General features: G+C 37.4%; 1 protein-coding gene across 11 annotated transcripts in view; it reads left to right on the forward strand.

Annotated features, from left to right (window-relative positions):
• The window catches only part of promL (prominin-like), a 707,766-nt gene that overhangs the window by 546,285 nt on the left and 137,295 nt on the right, over positions 1–24,186 (forward strand). For all 11 annotated transcript variants that reach the window (XM_067149728.2, XM_067149727.2, XM_067149722.2 and 8 more), the window contains 2 exons: positions 7,034–7,193; positions 16,478–16,607. In XM_067149728.2, the coding sequence (XP_067005829.2) occupies positions 7,034–7,193; positions 16,478–16,607 (290 nt within the window). The remainder of the gene's footprint in view (positions 1–7,033; positions 7,194–16,477; positions 16,608–24,186) is intronic.

A 24,186-nucleotide genomic window follows, 5' to 3' on the forward strand; every position in this document is an offset into this window, starting at 1 on the left:
CGAAAAAATGAAAGGCTCCCTAGGCCTCTCGAACTTAATACAATCTCAGTGGGCCCCGTTTAGTTGCCTCTTACAACAGGCAGGGGATACCACAGGGGAATTCAGTCTGACAGTCCCAGTGACATATACCATTGAATGATCACAGTGCCTTAAAACTTGGAATTGGTTTATGGCAAGAAATGGGAGGCTCAGTGTTTGCATTAAGAGAGTGGGAGAGACCATTAAATTGTGACTGATAAATTTGGATTGCAACCAAGATAATTTCAGTTTTTGTTCCAGCATAAATTGTTTTCCACATTGACTGGATTTTCTAAAGTTTTGTTGCAAGTCCATGTACTTTTATGCATTGAATTTTGTGTTGTCTAGTATAAAATTTAACAAAAATCAATGCATATAAGTTAATGAGAATGCAGTAAAACTTCGGAAAATCTAATCAATGAATGTAAGTTTTTATGACTTATTATAATTATTAAATAAAAATACATTCTGGATTAAAGCCATGCATATAAAAATATTTGACAAATCCTTAGCAAAAAAATGCCAAGCCTTCAGCCAAGTTTCATTGGCTTTCATCAGGGCAATGCATACGATGGCCCGCTGCTGACAGTAAGCATTGAAATACTTCATGGAATGTGTATTGGAAGTCTGTTGGGTGAATCACGAAGTGGTGCTACATGAAACTGATTTTTCACTTCACCCTACGACCTGTACAGCTGTGCTGTGGTGGTCGGAAAGGAAGTTCCAGACTCGCTGCCCTATGTCAACAGTTTCTGGAGTGGATCACGCTGTGCTATGGTGTTGTGAAAAAAGAGGGGTATAGAGGAAGAGATTGTGGCTGTGAAGAGTATGAATTCATTTCCACTTAGCACAAATCAACACATTTTGGCCTTGCTAAGGAACATACGAAACACTAGGATGGTTTGCATTGCTGGCTAAAAAGGCAAGATGTGCTCGTTCTTATCACTGCAGCTGCAGTGACAGAATAATGGGGGTCAGGCGTGCTCTAGGTGATGAAATGCCTAAAAGACATGTCATTCTGACTGAGAAAATTTTTTTAATTTCCATGTGCAGTGTCCTGTTCCCTCTGGCCAGAACTGCACCCCTGTAAGCATTCCTGCCGGTGCCTATTCCATAGACCTTTGGTATGATAAAATACAACTAAATTTGTTAGAAACATAATATGATTTTTGATGAACATTATTATTTGTCCAACTCATTGGCTGAATGGTCAACGTTCAGGCCTTGAGTTCAGAGGGTCCCGGATTCGATTCCCAGCTGGGTCGCGGATTTTAATCGCCTCTGATTAATTCTTTTGGCCTGGGGACTGGGTGTTTGTGCTTGTCCCAACACTTTCATCTTCATATTCAGACAACACACTACACTACCAACCACCACAGAAACACGCAATAGTGATTAAATCCCTCCATATAGGGTTGGCGCCAGGAAGGGAATCCGGCCGTAAAAAAGGACCAAATCCACATGTGTGACACAGTTCGCACCCACGACCCCACAGATGTGGGAAAAGCAGTAGAAAAAGAAGAAGAAGAAAAACAATATTATTTCAAATCTTAGAGGGAGTACGTTTGTCTATGAATTTTACAAAGTCCAAATGTTCTTTATTTTAATGTTAAGATTTTATTAAGCCTTTGAAAACCAAGATTCGAAAAATACCTTCTGTTATGTGTATTACTCTCTATGAAATACCATTTCTAATTTTTACTCAGCATTAATCACTAAGGTACTTTGGCATTAATTTATTTTGCTTTGCAGCTTTTTGCATCTACTAACAAAGCTGTATGTTGAAAACTAATACTAATAAGTCAATAACAAACATTATTTTTAAGAATGCTTTGGAACCTGACTAAATGGACAATTGAAGAGACTCTTTTTTATGGATGTTACTTGAAAACAACTGATTTTACTTTATAGAGGGAAATGTGTTAAACAGCTTTCATTTAAGTACCCAGCCCAGATAGTGGATACAAAGATTAATCTCTTTTTACTTCTCTTAAGTGAAGAGTTTACTCTTTGTGTAAAAACAAAACGTCTGCAGCCAAACCTCTGAACAACAGTAATTTTAGGCCCATGCGGATCGTATTGTTTCGTTGGTGGTGTTCTTATATTTAGGGAATAGTAAATTGGATGCAGAATACTATTTGACCTACAGGTTAATTTAAGATTACATGAAAAAAAGTTAAAATAAAAATGCTACACTACAGTACTTACATACTGTAATGTTTAACGAGTTAGTGTTTAACAAGTTTAACAACATAATAAAACTGAAATAAAGTGTTGCAGCACTTGTCTATTTTGGAAAGAAATCAGTAACTTCTGTGTGTTTTTGCTCCTGATAACCTGTTTAATATAATTAGCCTACTGATACAGATTCTGGAGCAATTAACTGTTCCTTTGTAACATATTGAAGGGAACATGTACCTTACAAATTAATTGTATTTGCCCCAGCAATTTTAAATGTTATCAATGCAGATTGCAAAAATCTGTTTTGTTTGTTTCATTCTAGCAGCAAAAATCTGTAAAATTGCTAATTTTGTTTTCAGACCTATTGATTCAGGTTGAACAGAGACCATACCAGCACAATAGCGATTGAATGAAAACACAGAATCACGCTGAATAGCTCAGGCAGTAGAGCTCAAGTTAGCAGGTTTGATCCCAGTTCTGTCCGGTGGGATATTTGAAGCTCAAATACATCAGCTTTGTGTCGGTAGATTTGCTGGCACATTAAGGAACTTGTGGGACAAAATTCCAGCACCTAGGCATCTCGGAAAACCGTAAAAGTAGTTAGACCGGGCGAATTGGCCGTGCGCGTAGAGGCGCGCGGCTGTGAGCTTGCATCCGGGAGATAGTAGGTTCGAATCCCACTATCGGCAGCCCTGAAGATGGTTTTCCGTGGTTTCCCATTTTCACACCAGGCAAATGCTGGGGCTGTACCTTAATTAAGGCCACGGCCGCTTCCTTCCAACTCCTTATCCTTTCCTATCCCATCGTCGCCATAAGACCTATCTGTGTCGGTGCGACGTAAAGCCCCTAGCAAAAAAAAAAAAAAAGTAGTTAGTGGGATGTAAAACCAATAACGTTGTTAGAAAGCGCATACATAAGAGCAAGGACCATCTCCGCTTTTCTTTTCGGGGGAGCTCTTGCAGATTTTTCTTCTTAGACATTGTAATTAAATTCTACGCATAAGAATTGGATGAAATGTATTAATAAACTGCTGCATTTGTCATTTCACACCAGCTGTGTTATTAAATACATTATTCAAACATGTCACAATTCTACTTAGCTGGTATTATCCAAATAGATTTACAATCCTACAGAAAAATAAAAAATGCGTTACCTATACTCGCAAATGTAACAGTAGGGATTTTTGCAACATGGCAATGGCAATAATCTCACAAGTTGTGAAAAAATGACTACATAGTGTCAACATGCAAGGTAAAGTGTAACTGTAAGATGACGTATCAACAAGTAGGATCCCTAAACTGTATGGTTGGCGACACTGAATCGAACTGAACAGTTAGAGAGTAACTAAAAATCAAAACCTTCAGTGTTAATAGGGGAGAAAGAGTTAGGTTGTTCCCTTAATGACTACGTTTACGTGCCGAGGACAATAGTGTGACTCCTGTTTCGTTGCAGATGTATAGGATGTGAGGAGAGCAATAATCATCATCATCATCATCATCATCATCATTATCATCATCATCAATTCCTCAATTTTCCAGCTGTCACCAGGTGGAGGCAAATATGGTTCCTCTCCACTTCGTCCCAGATCTCCACCATTCCTCTTCCAACACTGTGTTCCAGTCCAGGTTCCGTTGTCCTCTGCTGTTATTCACATCATTACATTTATTCTTTCCCCTCTGTTATCTTCCCTTGCTGCCTTTATGATGTCATACATCACCATTATGGACAGTAAAGGTGATAACACACTCCCTTGTTTTAGCCCAGTGTCAGTTCCAAACCATTCTGTTCTACCCACTGTTGTCTTCACACAGCTTTTTTCATTGTTATTAGTTTCTGGCCCATCCCTAGGGGCATGATATTTTTTTTCCATTAATGATCAACACGGCAAAAAATATTTGAAGCGATATTGCAATACTGTATTTGAACGAATCATATGGTTCTGGTTAAGAAATTAGTGATTTCGTTTTCGCGAATTACACCAAATTAAAGCAGCAAGGCCACTTTAAAGCGAAAGTTACTTATTTTGTGATAAGGGCAAAAATGCAGTGAAATTCATAGAAAATAACGATCTTGAAATTGTTTTCCAATATCATATGTGTGAAGGGAAACAGAAGACAATAAGATTTCTCATTTCGACAGAAGTATCTCTTTGTATCAGTCCGGCCCTACGGTATAGGGGGCAACGCGTCCGCCTGTCACCCGGCGGCCCCGGCTTCGATTCCTGGCTGGGTCAGAGTTTAATTGAAAATGATAAATATCCCTGGCCTGGGGACTGGGTGTTTGTGTCGTCCTTAATGTTCCTTTCCTCGCATTTAACACTTTACACTTCCGCCATTACTAAATACACACAGGCTCATAACATATGGTGCAAAGTAGCGGCAAAAGATCTTCGTATGTCAACGCCCCGAATGAATAGCATTAAAAAAAAAGAAAATCTCTTCGTATTAATATTCTATAAAATTCCTTAATGATACAGCCATATATGACCATGTAGGGTGAAATGGTAATTTGTTATGTAAACTTGATTAGAGCTGTGTTATTGTTCTAATCAAGATTACATAAGAAATAATGAATGATTGTCAATATTGTTCTCTTTACCTATCTTTCACATAAATAATTCACAAATCTCATTAATTAAACTTTTTTTGAATAAAAGGAAAGAATTAAAGTGAAATTAAAGTGATGATATTAGCCCTATTTTGCAAAATCAAACATAAATGAATGCAAAAATGTTATGCCTTAACCAATGCCCCTGTGTGTCAGGCTTTCCCAAACTTTTTATCTGGGAATGCTGTTGTATGTCTTTCCTAAGTCTATAAAAGTCATTACTATATCCTTCCCATATTCCAAGCTCTTTTCATGGTCTGTCTTAGAATGTAAATAGGTTCTGCTGTTGACCTTCCACTTTTGAACCCAAATTGTTCCTCTTGTTACTGACTTTCCACCTTTTCTCTAATTCTTCTTTCCATTATCCATTCGATTATCTTAGCAACATTGCTTGGTAGTTACTGCACATATTGTCTGGCTCCATGGCTAAATTGTTGGTCTTTGGTTACAGGGGTCCCGGGTTCGATTCCCAACAGGGTTGGTAATTTTAACCATCATTGGTTAATTTCTCTGGCATGGGGGCTGGGTGTATGTGTCATCTTCATCATCATTTCATCATCATTACGGCGAGCAGGTCGCCTACGGGTGTCAAATCAAATGACCTGCACCTGGCGAGCCGAACATGTCTTCAGACACTCCCGGCACTAAAAGCCATATGCCATTTCATTACTGCACATATTGGTATTATTGTGAGAAGAGCAATTTCTACTGTAAATACTAGCATGTCTTCAAGAATTATAATGGCCAGTTTACATGCAGACAGTGTTTAGTACAGTAGTAAGTGGTTAACTCATGTAGGCTATTTAATGTTAAGAATTTCATTATGGTCCGTATTGAATAGAAATTTGCAGTGTTGATTAAGGATAAAGGGTTTCCACCTGTTCAATACATTGACATGTAGGCTAGTTTAAACGTAAGCCAGCATTTAGTAAAATGGCTATTTGTTACTTAAGTCAGTCGTCATCTCGATCGGAGATAAGATGAATGGCCATCAGTAATGAGTAAAACTTGTTAATGACATTATTTGTTTCGTGTTAGGTGATATTTTAGAGGAAGATGATGGTTAGGTGACCAAAGTTAGGATAAAAAGAGAATGGGAGTGAAAATGGATAACCTGAAGGAATAATCTTGGAGCAAGTACAATTCTCTTTAAATAATTAGCCAAGGAAGATCCACAGGAATATTTGTTAACTGCCAGGCTGAGTGGCTCAGACGAGATGCTGGCCTTCTGACCCCAAAATGACAGCTTCAATCCTGGCTCAGTCCGGTGGTATTGGAAGGTGCTCAAATACGCCAGCCTCGTGTTGGTAGATTTACTGGCACGTAAAATAACTGCTGTTGGACAAAATTCTGGCACCTCAGCGTCTCTGAAAACCATAAAAGCAGTTTGTGGGACATAAAGTGAATAAGGTTATTTATTTGTTAACCTTGCGAATGTCAGAAGTAAAATTTACTGAGTTAATGCATAAAGTTGAGCCTCTGATTCAAAAGAGAGAGCATCCGGGAGATAGTGGGTTCGAATCCCACTGTCGGCAGCCCTGAAGATGGTTTTCTGTGGTTTCCCATTTTCACACGAGGCTGTACCTTAATTAAGGCCACGGCCACTTCCTTCCAACTCCTAGACCTTTCCTATCCCATCGTCGCCATAAGACCTATCTGTGTCGGTGCGACCTAAAGCTACTAGCAAAACAAAAAACAAAAGAGAGATATTATAATGCGTAGTGCATTTTAGTATTCCAAAGGTATTTGTGCTGAACATATTCATTAACGAATTTTAGAGTGTTATCCTCTGTCCATGTAGCCACTGTTCTCAGCAGTAACAGTGAACAATCGAAAGAAAAGCAAACTCACAGGGATGATCAACTCCATAACTTCACCCACAATTTATGAACTTGACTAAATTGTGCCTGTTTTGCAAGTGGTAAGTAGCAAGTACAATGCTTCCCCCACTACTCCGATCGTTGCACGTGCAGCTTGTGGGACGTCAACTTGGAAGGAAAAATGGATGGGATTGTATTCCACTTGACTAAATTGTTGCTTAATTGTTTACTTATCACTTACCACTAAAATGTAGTTACCACTAAATTACTGTCTGCGTGTAAACAGGCCTTCTCTTGACAAATTCAGTGAGCAGAATTATTTTTCTTACATCTTTGTATGTTTTCTGTTGATATGTATGGAGTTTTTGCTGTTATAAACTAAATTGTTTGTTTTGCTATTTGTTTAGTTGCCAGACATCACTGAGAAGATAAGTGATGTAAACAGCATCCATGACATAGAAACTGGAATAAATAATGGAAAGAAGGCATATGAAGACATTCAGAAGAACATAACTGATATTGTAGAGAAATATAAACCTGACATTTTACAAACTTTAAGTCAAGCAGGTAATGAACAAATAAAGTAGAGCGTATTCTCACTATATCTCTTTATATAAGAATATCATCATTTTCATCATCATTGTTATTGTTGTTTGTGTCACCTGTAGATCTTAGAATTCTAGGCATGAAAAAGTGATGTTTTAAGCACCTAAAAGTAGGTTACAAAATGATTAAATTAGGCACTGATTTTTTAATTGTATAGGAAGGTACAGCAAATTCCCAATTATCCGGTTTGCAGGTTATCTGTGCACCCTAGAGGTTTAGTGTATTTCCTTTGTTTTTGTCATGACATTTTGAAATCGTATTAACTGTGTCCTTGAAATTCGAACTCGCTTTCAACTGCAAGTATGTTGGTGGCATGCTTTGTTCAAGAACTAAACACTAAACAATGTACGGTTTAGGAATTCTTTGTTGGTGATAGCAGCATGGCTACAAAGCGAAAGAAAGTGCTTTTAACTGCAAAATGAAAGTTTGAATTAATTGAAAAGTTCGAGAAAAAGTGAATCAGTAAAGAAATTAGCAAGTGATTATTGGATTGATGCATGTGTGGGACATGCTTTCGGCATTGAAAAAGTGTTCAAACTCTCTTATATTATGTTTGACAGGGAGATTTTAACCCTTAAATGCGCAATTTTTTTAATTTCAAAAATGTATTTATTTTCAGTTACAATTATGATAAACAATCACCAAATAAAAGACAAATTTTTTTTTTCAAAATCAATGTCAACATATAAGTGTTTTCTTTTGTTTTGCACAGATGCAAAGCTGTGCAATTAAGTACATAACCGTACAGGTTCAAGTTCATGAATGTCCTGAGTTAAGCAACAGTTTCAGCGATTGATTTTGGATTTGTTGCTCTCAATTCACACTCTACTGCAGCTAGTTAGCATGGAAATCCCTGAAACAATTTTTTTCCCTCTTCAAGCAGAGGTTCACTTTGCATTTCTCACACGTGATGAAGGTGTAACCCTTGCATAAAGGCATCTTACAAGTTGTACGTTTCTTATTCCACAGGGGCCAATGATCGTTAGAATCTTTCCTTACGTCAATCGATGGAATTGATGATCCTCAAAACTTTTTTCTCTGTTCCTCAACGAAATCTGAACTTGGTCGACCTCGCCTAGAATTCTTTTTTCCAATTTTACACAGGGTTTGTGTAAGATCAATGCGAAATTGTTTCTGGTTGAGAAGCTTACCACTTGCTTGCTTACATTCATTTACTTTCCTGTACAGAATCCAAGCATTTATAACAGTTATGTCAACCAAGTGGAAATACAGTCGAAAATACCATTTTCTCGACTTCATTTTGTTGTGATGTCTTCCCACATTGCTGTCAAGCAAGTCCACGTTACGCATGTGTTTATTATACACTGGAACAATAGCTGCACAATCAATTTCAACGTGTTCCTTCTTTTTTCTGTCGTATCGCATGACTTTTGTCTTTGGAATTTCCCCTATAAATGTTGATAAAAATGTCACATTGCAGTTATCCTTGAAACATCAACAGTCAATACAAGTGGAATATTTTTACGAAAATCCGCGAGGTTTATTTTTCATTTCTTGACCCCTTGGAAATTTACAGTTGGGTAGTCTGTTTCTTTGCACAGTTCCAACAGCAAAAATACCTTGCTTGAAGAGATGAACTACTAGAGGTAGTGACGTGTAGTACCTATCAAAATACAGTTTGTAGCCTACATGTCGAACAACAATATTGCCACAACCTCCTAAATCAGGTTCACCATCAAGTGGAAATTTTGCATCATTCTCTTGCCCACTGTATATTTCAATCTTGTGAGCAAATCCCATGTCTCCACACAGCACAAAGAGTTTATATCACCATTTGTGCGGTTTGTCCTTCATGTATACTTTCATATGATGTCTTACTTTTGTTGCACACATTTGTTCATCAACTACAAGCCTTTCACTCATAGGAACAGATAAAAACTTCTTGTTCAAATGATCAAGTATAGGCCTAATTTTATATAACTTGTCATGATTATCATCACTAGATTTGGGTTGCTTTGAGTTGTCATTGAAGTGTAAAAAGCGGCGTAGCTTTTCAAATTACTTTAGGGACATTGTCTCTTTTACAATATCTACACCTACTACTTCATTCCAGTCATCCCTCACATTAGTAAGTGAAGACACTGAACTGATAATGCAAATTCCCAGAAACTTCTGAATGTCATAATGTGTTGCATTTAGGGCTTTATTGGGATCAACTTGGCAACTTTGCTAGGATGTCTTCTCTAAAAAAGTATTTGAAGAACTGATATGGTGACTGTAAATCCATTATATCATCTGGCAACACTGAATTTCCAACAAACAGAATGTCTTCTCTAAAAAAGTATTTGAAGAACTGATATGGTGACTGTAAATCCATTATATCATCTGGCAACACTGAATTTCCAACAAACTCCCGCTTTCTTTGTGAATAATCAACATTTTCTTTCTTCCACACAACTGGCCTACGTTCCATTTTATTTAGCCTACAGTGTTAGTTTTGTGTATTTTACTTGATACAGATCCTGAAGAACTTGCATTTATACTTCCTGAAGACCGTGCTATTACTTGGTTGTTTTCATATACAACTGTCTGTGTGCTACTTGAACTAGAATTTATTCCAGTTGCATTCAAATCAACAGTCCTGTGTGTTTCACACATTTGTTTCCTATTCTCACCTTCCTCAGAATAATCTTCTGAATCTGGGAGAAACTGATCAACATGAATACTTGGGTCATTATCACTATCGTCAATTTCCAATCCATCTTCACTTTCAGATGGACAAACTAATGCCATAATATCCTCATCCGTAACTAATTTCTTCATACCACCTTCAAGGAAACTCAGTCTGTTCATTTTTACTACTAATAGTAATAAACAACACACTAAAACTGCAAAAGTCACAGACTGAATACTGGTTCAGCACATCCTAACTTCTATAAAACACCATTATGGTTTGAGTTACGATAGGTGCAACTTTGCACATATGCAAAGTATATAATTATGTCGTTATACAAACTCCACAGGTATCAAATACGGTCAAAACACTTCCAATGTCAATAATAGGTACACATTTAGTAATACATAATTTTACACTCCAGTAGATGATGCTACAGTTCATCAGAACTAACACAAACATTGCCTTGTCAAAGGAGATATAGAATCCAGAGGTGCATAACAAAGAGAGAGCATTACTGCTTCACTAGTGCCATCTAGCCACTTTAAATCCATGGCACATGCAAATACACATCTCTAAGAATATACAAAGGGAAAATAACATTACCATACTTTCAAAGAGTAAGCATAGCTAGCTTACAAAATCTCCTTTGCACATATGCAATGCTGCGCATTTAAGGGTTAATTATAGTAATGTTGTTGCACTTCAGAACATTCGTATTTGTATGCAAAAGAACTTAAATGGAACTCGAAAACAAAAGAACATTACCAATTATTTTCTGCCAAACGGAAAAAACTGACGTTTTATATACCTTCGTACCTCAAGTGTTGTAAGTAATTTTTATATTGGTCTTTTTTATTGATAAAAGTGGTTATTGAACAGGTTCATTGTTCAACATTATTGCATTTTTAAACAATATTGCATGTTCTGTATTATTAAAAGCTTCGTTTTGCATTAAAATGGACAAAATCGTATTATCTGTGTTTTCATTATCCGTTCGAATTTGTCCACTGATTAAACAAGATAATCGAGAGTTTGCTATAAATATATTCATTAGTATGACAATAAGCATCACATGTTATTCATATTCATAATTACTGAAAATGAAAACCTACAACCTGTTTTCCAGTCTTTGACCGGGTCAGGGATGTAATGAATGAATCAGATATAGGCTGTTATTACGATGGGGTCGCCACTCCCAAAGTGATTTATATTAATGAGTGATAGATGCTATGAAATGAGAATGGAGAGTGTTGCTGGAATGAAAGATGACAGGTAAAACCGGAGTACCCGGAGAAAAACCTGTCCCGCCTCTGCTTTGTCCAGCACAAATCTTACATGGAGTGACCGGGATTTGAACCATGGAACCCAGCGGTGAGAGGCCAACGCGCTGCCGTCTGAGCCACGGAGGCTCTCTCATAATTACCAGTACAGTATATTCCTTTTGTTATTTTGAATGCTGAAAAGAACCTTTTCACTGACACTGTTGGTATAAGAGTAAACTTGGTTACATTTTTATGTTCATTTCTTCTAGAATTTCTTCACCTTCCCCCACTTGGACACTTACCACACGACTCATTGCAGCTTATCCAGGATTTCATCCCATTTCACTCTCCCATTTATACTTTAATTTGTCCCCAACTTCTCCCTTAGCTTCAGTTTCTTGCATCTCTGACACCGGCTCCAACAAAGGTTTTGCTTTTCATTCCAGCTTTGCAATTGTTAAAGGCAAGAATGAAAAATTTGCCTTGATGTACACAAGATCTCGCTTCAATGTTGGATTTTTTAACAGTACCTTCATGGATGAAACACAAGCTGTACTCTCAACTGGAAGCTCTTTTACCATATCAGCAATGTCATCCCAGTTTTTCTCTGCCTCTAGCCAAGTGCCCCAGCAGATTAGAATAGGTTGATGAGGAAAAAGTGTTTCTGAAAATTTTCTCTTGAAGTGTGCAATGGGGGATGGAGCTTTGCAGTAACTATTTGTAACCCCAAAGCAGAAAGTTCTTTGATTTTACATTCCTTAAAAATGTGTTACCAGGTTCCTCATCATTTGCAAGAAAATATTTCGTTCTTACCTGTTTGTTACACAAACGACAAAAATTGATTTTCCTATCGTAAATAATTCACTAGCCTGGAATTAATTTAAAAAAGCTTTCAAAAACGTGGCTTCTGGCATCGTTTCTCTTTACACTGCTGTGTAATGCAACTGACAATACATGATATGAGCACCAGGTCACACACAGAGAAGAAAACTAGAAATGAAATTTAAAATATGTATTGCACATTGTCACTGAAGCATTCAAAATGGCTGTTAATTAAAATGTTAACCAGAGGCATGTCAATTATTGGTGACCAGATGTGAATGGTTAGTCCTTCATATTGACTCAAATTCACATATAGTCTGCATGTCACTGCCCTTCTGCACATTAGACAAATTAAAAAAAAGGATTAATTAAAAAATTTTTTTATTTTAGACAGTTTAACTTTTTAAGCGCTGAGTTTCCAGTTGACTGTTTGGTACCTTAGTGCTGACTTTTTTCATTCGTATGTAAAACTTTTTTTAGAAGTCTCAATTTTTAACTTATCATTGGGGTGATTAGCTTAAAATGTTTATAAATGTTGGTTCTTTATAAATTTAAATGCAAATGGAAAATCCTACACTTACGTTCAGTATTATTTTGAGAGAAAACAAAATTACACTTTTGTGGCCATGTGTACATTATTTTTATACAAAGTAAAGTGCCCCAAAAGAATAATATTTCCTAAAATCTGTATGCAACTAATACATGTAACTTCTTAGCAGTGCAAAAGTTATTATTTTAAAATACTTTCTAAACTTGGAATGTGGTGATAGTTAAATGTTTTCTACTGGTTGTTTGTGATGTCGATTTGTTCAACTATCTGCACCAAATTCACTGGCAAAAATGTTTTTAAATTCAATGAATTTCTGGTTGTCATCAAGCACTACGCTGTCTCAGTTACTTCAAAGTCTGGTGGTGAAAAGTAATCCATCTGCCATGAAAATAGTGAAAAAATAGCTTTTGAATTCACTGTTTTTTCTTCTTTTGTTTAGAGGAAGCTCTGTTTCTCTCTCACATACAATATTTTTGGCATGCTCTGTATCACTCTCACTTTCAAAATCGCTCAACAATTCATTAAAATCATCATCTCCATCATCACTTTCCGATCGCTGCAAGAGCAACTAGATTGTTTTTCCGCCATATTTGTTTACATCACAGATGAACTCCACAGACGTCTGCAAAAAGCTCTGTAAGTTACTTCCCGAAGCTATAATTTGTGATCAATTAGTTCTACATAATGCCCAACAGATGGGAGATCACGTCGGAGATAAAATTGGCTCTCGACAGTGAACTGGGAAACTTAAAAAAAATGTAAGTTCTCGCGCACCGTCTATAGACGGGCATAGCAGTGCTGGACCGGCCGCGTCAGCCCGTCTATAGGCGGGCGTAGCACTCATCGGGTTAACAAAAAGCATTAAAATAGGCATCAACCATCCTTTTAAGACATTTTAGATACTGTTAAAGAGCTCTCAGTAGGACTGAATTTTCATGATTCATAAGCATCTGCAGTTGCTTACACATGCCCTTAAAGTAACTAATAAGGCTTCTGCCTCAAAATCCAAAGTACAGTACAGTACAGTACAGTACAGTCGTTCCACGCCATTTCTCCACTGACAGGTCGGAACATCCTACTGATTAGAAATAAATTGACAAGGGGGTCCAGCTTTTCAATACAATATATTAATCCTTTCAAAGTGACAAAAGAAATGGTATTGAAAAATTGCACTTCAATAAGGAATAAAAATGAAATTTATCCTACTTAGTCGAGCAGCTCATCTCCTTATTCTTAAGTCTTCCCAGCCCAATGTTTGTAACATTTTCATAAACTTCTGTTGTTGGAAATCATCCAGAAAAAATTGTGCTGCTTTTTCTTGGATTTTTTCCAGTTCTTGCATCTAGTAATCCTGGTGAGGGTCTCACAGACTGGAACCATACTCTAATCGTGATCTTATCGGTGACTTGTATGGTGTCTTCTTTAAATCCGTACTACAACCCCCTAAATATTCTCATAACAGCATGAAGAGATCTGTAACCTTTATTTACAACCTTGTTAATGTGATTGCCACAATAAAGATCTTTCCTTATGTTAGCACCTAGGTACTTATAGTGATCCTCATAAACACAGTAATTAACACTGAGAGGAATTTTTTTCTCTTGGTGAAATTCTCGACCTGACTTTTCATTCTGTTTACTATCATATCATTACCTGCTGTCCATGTACAACATTGTCAAGGTCTTTTTCCAGTAACAGTCCTGAAACTTATTTACTGTCCTATGCCGTATAACATTATCTGAAAAAAGCCTAATCTGGGATTCCAGTTTTCACTCATATCATTTATATATATATAAGAAGAGGATACAAAAGTCCACTAATACTGCCTTCAGATCTCCTTTCTCAATTGTTACAAAATCAGATCACTTACTCTGATTCTCTGAGTTCTATTTCCTAGAATTTTATCCACTCTTAGCATCAGTTATTAGTCCATAGACAGGTTTGCTTCAGCTCTCCATGGCACTGTTTCCCATGCTGATATATTCATTTCTATATAACTAACTACATCCTATATCTACTGTAACCTGTTTGTCATATTCATGTCTCAGTCTACTCCTACTGTACTGTCTCAAGATGTGTTCATCATTCTGTCTCTTCTGTTCATATTTCACCAGACCATTCTCCTCTCACCAACATGATTCATTGTCTCTTTGTTTGTGATCTGTTTCACCCGTCTGACTCTCTTGTGTTGTTCTGTACTTCATCCCCTCTATGGGCTACTTCATTTTCTGCTCAAATTTGTAAATCACCTGGTACTGGTATATGAAAACGATGAAGATATGTCTCTTAATTGTTATTGTTAGGGACTGGATGTTTTTGAAAATGCATACTTTGTGTGTTTATTGGATTGATTTGATTGATTGATTGATTGATTGATTGATTGATTGATTGATTGATTGATTGATTGATTGATTGATTTGTATGGCGTGACTCCGGCTATAGAGCGTGCTATTATGCCCAACCACAATGCACTGTTTAATATGTGTTGAATTCCACAACATACCAGTACTAGAAGTTATAGACTTACCGACTAAATGGGAAAGCTTATCAACTAGTTCCTACGGTTAATATTTACATGAAGAAAGTAACTTAAATTATCTTGGATATGTTCTATAGATTATGTTGTTATATGTAAGTAATGTTTGTAACACCTTCTTTTGAAGAGCTGAGTACTAGGAATGTGTCTAATTTCAGCCAGCGGGAAATTCCACAGTCGGATAGTAGCGGGGTTGAATGAATCACACTAACTAGTAGTGTATATAACGTCTCCGTAGTCGAAATGGGTAGTATTAAACTTTGTATAGGTAATTTCTTTGTTTTAAAAGTGAGAAGATCTCTTAGCCTTTTAAATGAGTGTAGTGTGTAGAAAGGTCGCTGGCAGATTTTTGTTGCGTGTTCAGACCAGGTTAGTGTTTTGTTAATGATTAGACGAAGATTCGTCACAGAGTCTTTATTGCATATTCTAAATGTAACAGCAAAATTGTTTCTCCTATGTGTTGGGCGTCCCTTTGTAAGCAACGTTCTGAGTAACAGATAACAGTATTTTACACAAGCACGCTGCCTGGCTATTTCAAGAAAGGGATAGGGTGGGACATTCCTTTCACCACGTGGGCAGCCGGTAGCCTGAGGTTAATTTTGAGAGGAGTTTCTTCAGTCAGTCTGTTACTTTATTCTTAGTCTGCATATCTTTTACTCAAAATGACTAAACAGAAGAGCAGCAGAAAGTATTTATTTAATCAGTGGGTGATGATGATGTTGTCTATTGTCAAGTGTGCTTGAAGCAAGTGAAATGTGAAGAGAAACTTCAACTTGAACAACATGCAAAAATGACAGCACATATTATGGCAAAGGAGGAAGAGAACAACAACACAATTAAACTACTTCTTACGCATGTAAAACCGAAGCCTCTACTTAATACATTTTCAGCTGATCTTCGTAAGGCTTTAGTATGCAGCAATATTCCGTGGAATAAATTAAACAATCCAGTACTACAATCACTCCGGAAGAAATATTGTGTAAACCAAAATATACTGGGACTAAAGAATATTCAAACTATTAGTCAGTACTTGTGTGGAATTAGGGTGTCTTTGTGAGATGAATGTTCAGAACTTTTGGTGCCAGTTTATACATTTTGTCCCATCACTTTAGCTGATGTACAAAGGTCATTCTCAGCCTGTAAATTTACTTTGACAGACAATAGACATAATTTGTCTCCAAAAAACATTGACAAACTTTTAGTTATCTATTGTGATGCTTCTTTCTGCAGTGAATGATACATATATGAAATGAGTGAATAAAACTGGCTTATTCCTTAAGTGCATATTTTTCAATTTTTAATGTATATTTTCTACATTTTTAGTGCATAATTGCATGCATATTTTAATCGTTTTCAGTGCATATAGATCCGGTCCCTAGTTGTTATACAAGATTTGTACTGTGTTACTGAGTAATATCACTTGTCTTACAATTTCAGGAGATGGAATAAAGGAAAAGTCCACAGATATAAATAATTTAGTGAACAACGCGACCGTTGCTATAGACAGAGAGTCTGAACCTGTTATAAAGGACTTAGATGGATATATTAAAGAGTATTCTCAGTACAGGTATGTTACCTTATTTTACCTTGGAACTTTCTCCCTTGTCTTGATTGCTCATGACATATTGCATGTTTTTTTTTGTTTTTTTTTAATACCAAAGATTTCTCTATTAAATGACTGCTAGACTGACAATGCTTGACTGAAAGATATTCACATATGTACAGTCCAAAAGAACAATTTTACATTTCCAAATAAACAAATGAATTCACAATCGTATAACACTTTCAAACAAGTGCAAACAAAACAAGTGCATGAAGACAACTACAAAGCACTGTATGTAAATGATTATGTAGTATGCAGATACAGTCCATACCATTATACCATAGCTTTATTTTTTTCTTATCTTTGAGTGCTGTGTAAGCAGTCTTGCTGAGGACTTTTAAAAATATTTTAAAAATTCCAAATTGCAGGAAAAAGGAATTGTACCATTTGTACTATTAATTCGATGAATTCAGTTTCATTTAACCCTTTCCCGCCCTTAGCGCCCGAAAGCACCCGACTGTTCACTTTGCCTTCCGGTCCTTAGCGCCCGAAAGTGCCCAGCTGCATTATCTGCACACTTCTGCGATCTGTGCAATAGTTTTTCATTTTGTTCGGCAGTGAAGTGTTTATAAGACATTTATGAACATGCAGTGCGATCTACAAGGCTTAGGAAATGAAAGAAGAGCGATGATCTGTCTTGACGTCGCCTAGGAAACGGTCTTGAACTTCCGCGAGCGCGGGTCAGCTGTTTTGTTTGTGAACATGGCGGGATTGAATACTGCGGATATTGAAACTGAGCTGAATATAGGCGAAGGAAGTGACACAGAATCGTTGAGTAGGGGTGGAGGTGAATTTTTAGTGAATGAATAACGTCTCAATGAAGATAATCTTAGTGATAACAGTGATATAAGTGAAAACGGATATCGAGAATTCGCACCTGATGGCGATGCCACGGTATTTCAGGTAACACAGATATTTCGTTTTGTTACTCTGAATGATTATATGAATGATGTTGAACCTGTCCATAATTTCAAAAGAGTATTACGAGAAATATATTATATTTTACATATGTTAGGAGGAGACAAACTATTCAGTGAGATAGCCACTTGCATGTATATCAATGCAGCATTCAAACAGGCACATTCCGGTTATCGTTCTCAATTGCGATTTTATTTGACGGAAATAAATATCACACAAGAACATGTTCACTTCCCTACATAAATGACTTTATTGTCGCTGCAAGTCACAACACACAATTATACATAATAGCAAGTGACACTACAACACTTAATAGCTGAATCTCTGAAGTCGATTCTGACAAGTACAGATATCAACAACACTGACTCGCGCACTATAACATACTCCCTCTTGAACTCCCCGCCTCACTGACTAACGGCTCGATATATATATATATATATATATATATATACTGTTCGATCAACCATCTAGAATTATCAATTTCTGGAAGGATTCTTACCACACACTAATGGAACACACTCAAAACAGCGATTGACCAGCTAGTCAAATGGAGTACTCCAGTAATGGATCCAGCTCGAACTTACGTTTACTGTTTACCAATATACATAGAAATTTCTCTAACATTCCTAATGTCTGTACATGTATCTGGATAATAAACTTTGCAGTAAGTTTCCAGAACCCTTCATATATACCAAATTATAGTACAGTAAATCTAATATATGAACATTATAGAGTTTCCTACCGCTTTCGACTATATAGATTTTGAGGTGAAACCTATACACAATACGTATTTGAGGTTATACAAATTTTATAATACATATTTACAGGGAAACCATGTATTAGTTATGTTTAACATTTAATAAAAGATAATTTAGCATTTATTAAAATATAATTAAAATATATTAAACATAATAATTGAAGGTTTTACACAGTACGATGTCGTACCTACGACACGGTAATATAGATACAGAATGTGAAGACACTTGCTCAGGGGAAATAGAAGCAGATATACAGTACATGGGCATCATTCCACTTCCAGAATTACATTGTTATTGGTTTAGAGGGATTCATACAACATGAGAATGTAACAAATACATCGATTACCACCATTAGGGGGATGGAGTTTTGAACCAACAACCTAATAACTCAATGAATAAAGAAATGGATGTGATGGTATGTTTTCTAATATTATAGAAAATTTGAATACATTGTGATCAACATTGTGATTATAGCAGACTGTCTAAATAACTTCTCTATGGTGAGATTGGTCATGACAAAAGGCCTCAAGGTGCTCCTTTGATACGTTATAAAGACCAGCTTAAGAAGACTATGAATAGCACCAACATAAATACTAATACCTGGGCAACAATTGCACAAAACCGTGTTCTTTGGCGCAAAGCTACTGCAGAAGGTGTCTCGCTGTTTGAGCAGGCACGTCACAAACAAGAAATTGAAACCCATGAAAAGCGGAAATGTCCTGTCCAACCGTGTCCTGTCCAACCGTGTCCTCCACCCACCTTTAGATGCGACCTGTGTGGCTGCATGTTTCATACAAAGATTGGCTTGATCAGTCATCAGCGACATCTCCACAGAGACAACAGACTTTAAGAAGAATTGCAGGAGAAAAATGTATTCTCGGAAACGAGTAGTGGCCGACTATGACCACTAATATGAACTAGTTAATAGGTTGTGCGAAATGATTTGTTGTATGGAAATTAAATGTTGTGGAGCCTATGAATAAATGTTGCCAAGACTGCTACTGCTGTCATGGCAGCTCACCACTTCCTGAAGGACTATGCTCACTTGGGTTACACACACCTCAATGTATTCACCAACAGTTCTGTTGCTCGCTGTACCCTGGAACACGGGTGTGGGGCTATCCTTCATCAGACTGCATATTTATTAGCTCTGTATATTGATTTGATAAATAAAGTAACTGAGATGGGGGTTACCATCTCGTGGATGGCCATCGCCTCTGCCGATAACCCGGCGTGTGCCCCCTCCCGGGAAGTACTGTATTCCATACATGAGACCCTCGATTCTATATAAATAGAGGCTTGCCCTAGGAGGAGGTGTCAGTCGGCGAAGGTGAGGTCATGGCCAGCCACAGTAAATATAGGAGCGCAAGGTGATGCATTGCAACACAAGTCTCATGCTCTCAGAGCGGGAGACACGTGCATCTATTTGCCTCTCTTCCGTTGTTATGCATATTTCACAGTCTGATTTGTTCATTATAGATATAGAGGAATGCCTGTGCTGGTGAGACCTAGGTACAATGCACTATGTCTTTTGGTGTGGGCCAGAACAAATTTGTTACTTTCATTGACCTGTCTCAGTCTTATCATTGGCTTTGACAATATGAGGTATGAGTGATGCTAGTAAAGTCATTCTGGATGCAGCTAGTCCCTGCTATGAATGGTGGGAAAAGTCATTCAGTTAAATTAAAAAAAAAAAAAAGAAGAAGAAGAAGAAACCCCAGAAAAATGCCTTAAAGATAATCTGACTTTTAGTTAGTTTGATGGCTTCAGGAATGTTAATAACGTTTCTAAACATTGGCTTCAAGAATGTTAATAACATTTCTAAACATTATCTATAGGGTGGCCGAGAAGTCCCTTTACATGTTATAGCATAGGACATATAAGTATTTATTATTAACATTATTTATTGTTACATATTATTGAGATAAAAATTTCCTGCCATAAGCTGAGTCCTGCACATGACATGTTCACTTCGGTTATCATGGGAAAGTCATGTCACGTGGTTCACTGCTTTCAGTCGAAAGAGTTAAACCATGGTGGATACAAGTGCTTTCATGTTGAGGAGCGTTTGGTCGCTTCTGTTCGGGTTCATGAAAGTCAGAATACGAAGAAGACAATGACAGACATTTTGAAGGACTTCGCTCTGAGGTTTGGACAACCACCGACATCACGATGAACATTATTAGCGTCTGAGAAGAAGGCCTACAACTCACACCGAAACTTGTGCTGCTGTCACGGAATCGATTGAACGATCGCCAGTGATGTCAACCTGCAAGCAGTCTGCGGAAGTAGGCATCCCGTCATCGACTATGCAAGACTGTATGCAGAAGGACTTGAGACTTTCATGTTTTCGGCCATCCTCAGTGAATGAGTTGAGTGATCGTGATTTGGAGTAACACGTGCATGCATATGAAATGCTGCTCGCATGCTTCCCACATGCAGATGATTTAAAAAATGTTACGTTCTCTGATGAGTTCGCGATTTATCTTAGCTCACAAAATCGTAATGTCTGTATTTGGGTAAAAAGCAATCTGAACTTTTATGAAGAAATCGAGTGCAATCTGCTGCATATTATGCTTTGGGCAGGGTTAACGGCAGAGCATGTGTTTGGACCATATTTCTTCGATGGTCCTGTGTACCACCACAGCTACCTTCACATGATTAACACATGGTTGCTTCCGTAATTAAGGGCTAAAGGTATAACTGACATCATGACACGTCAACAAGACGGTGCTCCACCACATTTCACTGGATTAGACGTGGATCACCGAGATCTTCTAGCGTTGTTGCCATGGCCTCACAAAGCCCAGACCTCAGCACATCGAACAGTGCATTATGGGCGTAATAAAAGAAGACGTTTGTAAATGACAATATGTGAACAACCAACTGTCATATGCTATAACATGTAAAGGGACTTCTCGGCCATCCTGTATGTGACATTTCTTGTACAGTACAATTCCATTAGTCTGCATCCGACAGTCCGGAACGCCCAATGGTCCGGCACCATTCCAGGACTTTTTATGTTATTATCTCTTAATAATGATCTCTCGTGAACAATTTGATGCATTATTTGTCAAAACCAATCGAAGTGTATTTTTTATTATTTCAAATTTAATAGTGCAAATGTATCTGTTAAAATCCATTTGTTTCCCATTTTCACACCAGGCAAATGCTGGGGCTGTACCTTAATTAAGGCCACGGCCGCTTCCTTCCAACTCCTAGGCCTTTCCTCTCCCATCGTCGCCATGAGACCTATCTGTGTCGGTGCGACGTAAAGCCCCTAGCAAAAAAAAAAATCCATTTGTTATGCATTGATTTACTTAAATATCTGTACAGTATCTCTGGAAATATACAGCCTAGAAGGCTGTGCGCTATACTGAGTACTGGAAAGCCAACCATATGATAAAAAAAACAAAACAAAAAAACAAAAAAAACCAACAGATTTCAGTAATTGAATGTATGGGCCACGTTCAAAAACGGATGGGAACATGCCTTCAAAAATCGAAGCGGACAGAACGAAAACAGAAGTTGTAGATGGAAAGACTCTTAAATGTTAAAGGAAGACTTACAGATAAAAACATCAACAAACTCCGACATTATTATGGAATGGCAATAAGAAACAACATGTTTGAAAAGAGGAGTGTGTTATTAAACTAATGATTCTGCTGATCAACATTTTACTGCAAAACGTCATGTTACAACTGTTTTCGCTGTACCCCTTAACCTATATCATAGTAAGAGGTACCGCCCGATAGTCCGGCATTTTCGGTAATCTGGCACCGGGCCGGTCCCGAACGTGCCGGACTATCGGACTTTACTGTACCATATTTAATTGAGTTGCGTTGTGAATAATGTAGTATAGATATTTTTTGTTCTAGTGGAAGCCATTTCTTTTCAGTTTGTTAATCTATAATCGTTAGGTTCTTCAGCCTGTTAACTCTAATTTTTTATTAAATACAATTAAGAACCTACCTAAAAGAGAAAACATTTAACAACAGATTGAATCTGAAAAAATAAATAAACAGCTTTATTAAAATAGAATGACATGTTTCATTCTTGAAAGAGCATTTATCAGATTCTATGTCCGACTCGTTGGCTGAACGATCAGCATACTGGTCTTCGGTTCAGAGGGTCCTGGGTTCGATTCCCGGCCGGGTCAGGGATTTTAACCTTAATTGGTTAATTCCAATGGCACGGGGGCTGGGTGTATGTGTTGTCTTCATCATCATTTCATCCTCACCATGACGCGCAGGTCGCCTACGGGAGTCAAATAGAAAGACCTGCACCTGGCGAGCCGAACCCATTCTGGGATATCCCGGCACTAAAAGCCATACGACATTTCATTTTTTCATCAGATTCTATCAAATCACACTTCTTAAAAAAAATATTATAAATTGATTAATATTATTAAGAAGTGTAAAACCTTTTATGTTAAAACCTGTGTGCACTCTTCTTTCTTTGTTATGCCCAATTAAAGAGCGTGTTTGAACTTGCTAGTTTGGTGTGACGCCTTCCCCCTCTTTTTCTTCTCCCCAAAAATATCTTCATCTATTTGCTGTAGTTTTTTTCCTGGTCTTCTGTCCACTGTTTTCCAGTAGTCTTTTTAGCTTTTTCCATGAATGTGTGATTTGCAGCCAGAATTCCAAAGATTTTACCATTTTTATGGTATAATCTGTTGCATTTATTTCTTCCAACCAGTTGTTGACCTTCTTTGAATTGATTATAGTTAATAGTTTTTTCTGCATATCTATTATTGTCCATTCTACAGCTATTTCAAGCATCTTCTACATATGGCATCACTAAACTTACCTGTTGCTGTGTAGAGGTCTGCAGTTTTTCTTTTAATCCATATGCTATTCACATGAGTAGGACCATATATTTTCCTAAGGATTTTTCATCCAATTTCATCAGTTTTGGAGTGGCCTCCTAGAGATGTAGTCTCTGAGGCATATAATGCTTCTGGCAAAACAACTGTCCTGTAATGTAGAAGTTTTGCATTACCGGTACGTGATATCACTCTTTTATTGTAGTGATTCCATGTTACTCTATATGCTTCATGGAGTTTGGTGGCTCTTTCTAATTTGGCTTTTCTGTCCAGTCTAGATGGTAGTATGGCTTCTCCAAGATATTTGAAGGAAGACACATATGAAATTATCCCATATTTCATCTATGTACATTTTCCATACAATGAGTTTTCTCATACGATATTTGGAGGCCTGTCTTTATTGCTACCTCATGTAATTGCTTTATGACATACCTGGTTTCTTCATAGTCTTAGTAATGATAGCTAGATCATCAGCGAAAGCCAGGCACTTCACCTTGATACTCTGTCCTGAATAATATTGTTGAAATGTTATCATCATCATGTCATCGTCATCATCTAATATCTTCAGTTTGGGCCGATGACCTTCGATGTTAGGCCCCTTAAAACAACAATCATCATCATCATCTATCTTCAGTTTCCCGAGTGTGGTGTAAGAGCCCTCTCCATTTCTGTCTGCTAAGGTACATTCCTTCCTCTTCAGCTTTATACCATTCCATGCCTCTTGCTTGCAGATCTTCTTGTCCTTGTGCCTGCCTCTAGGTCGCTTGTCCTCCACGTTCCTTGCTACTACTCTCTCTGGATCCATTCTCTTCTAGTGACCAAACCATTTCAATCTTGATGTTACTAGAGTTTCACAAATGCTTCCATTTGAACATCTTTTCGCATCATTTCATTTGTGATCTTATCTTGTCTTGTTTTTTCAGAAGCATTGACCTCAGGAATTTTATTTCTGCAGCCTGGAGTCTGCTATTATTCCTTCTGTTGATGGTGCAAATTTGCAGCCCATGTGTTGTTGTTGGTATGAAGTAGGCCTGATACAGAG

This window comes from Anabrus simplex, chromosome 6, assembly GCF_040414725.1.
Source record: "Anabrus simplex isolate iqAnaSimp1 chromosome 6, ASM4041472v1, whole genome shotgun sequence".
NCBI lineage: Eukaryota > Metazoa > Arthropoda > Insecta > Orthoptera > Tettigoniidae > Anabrus > Anabrus simplex.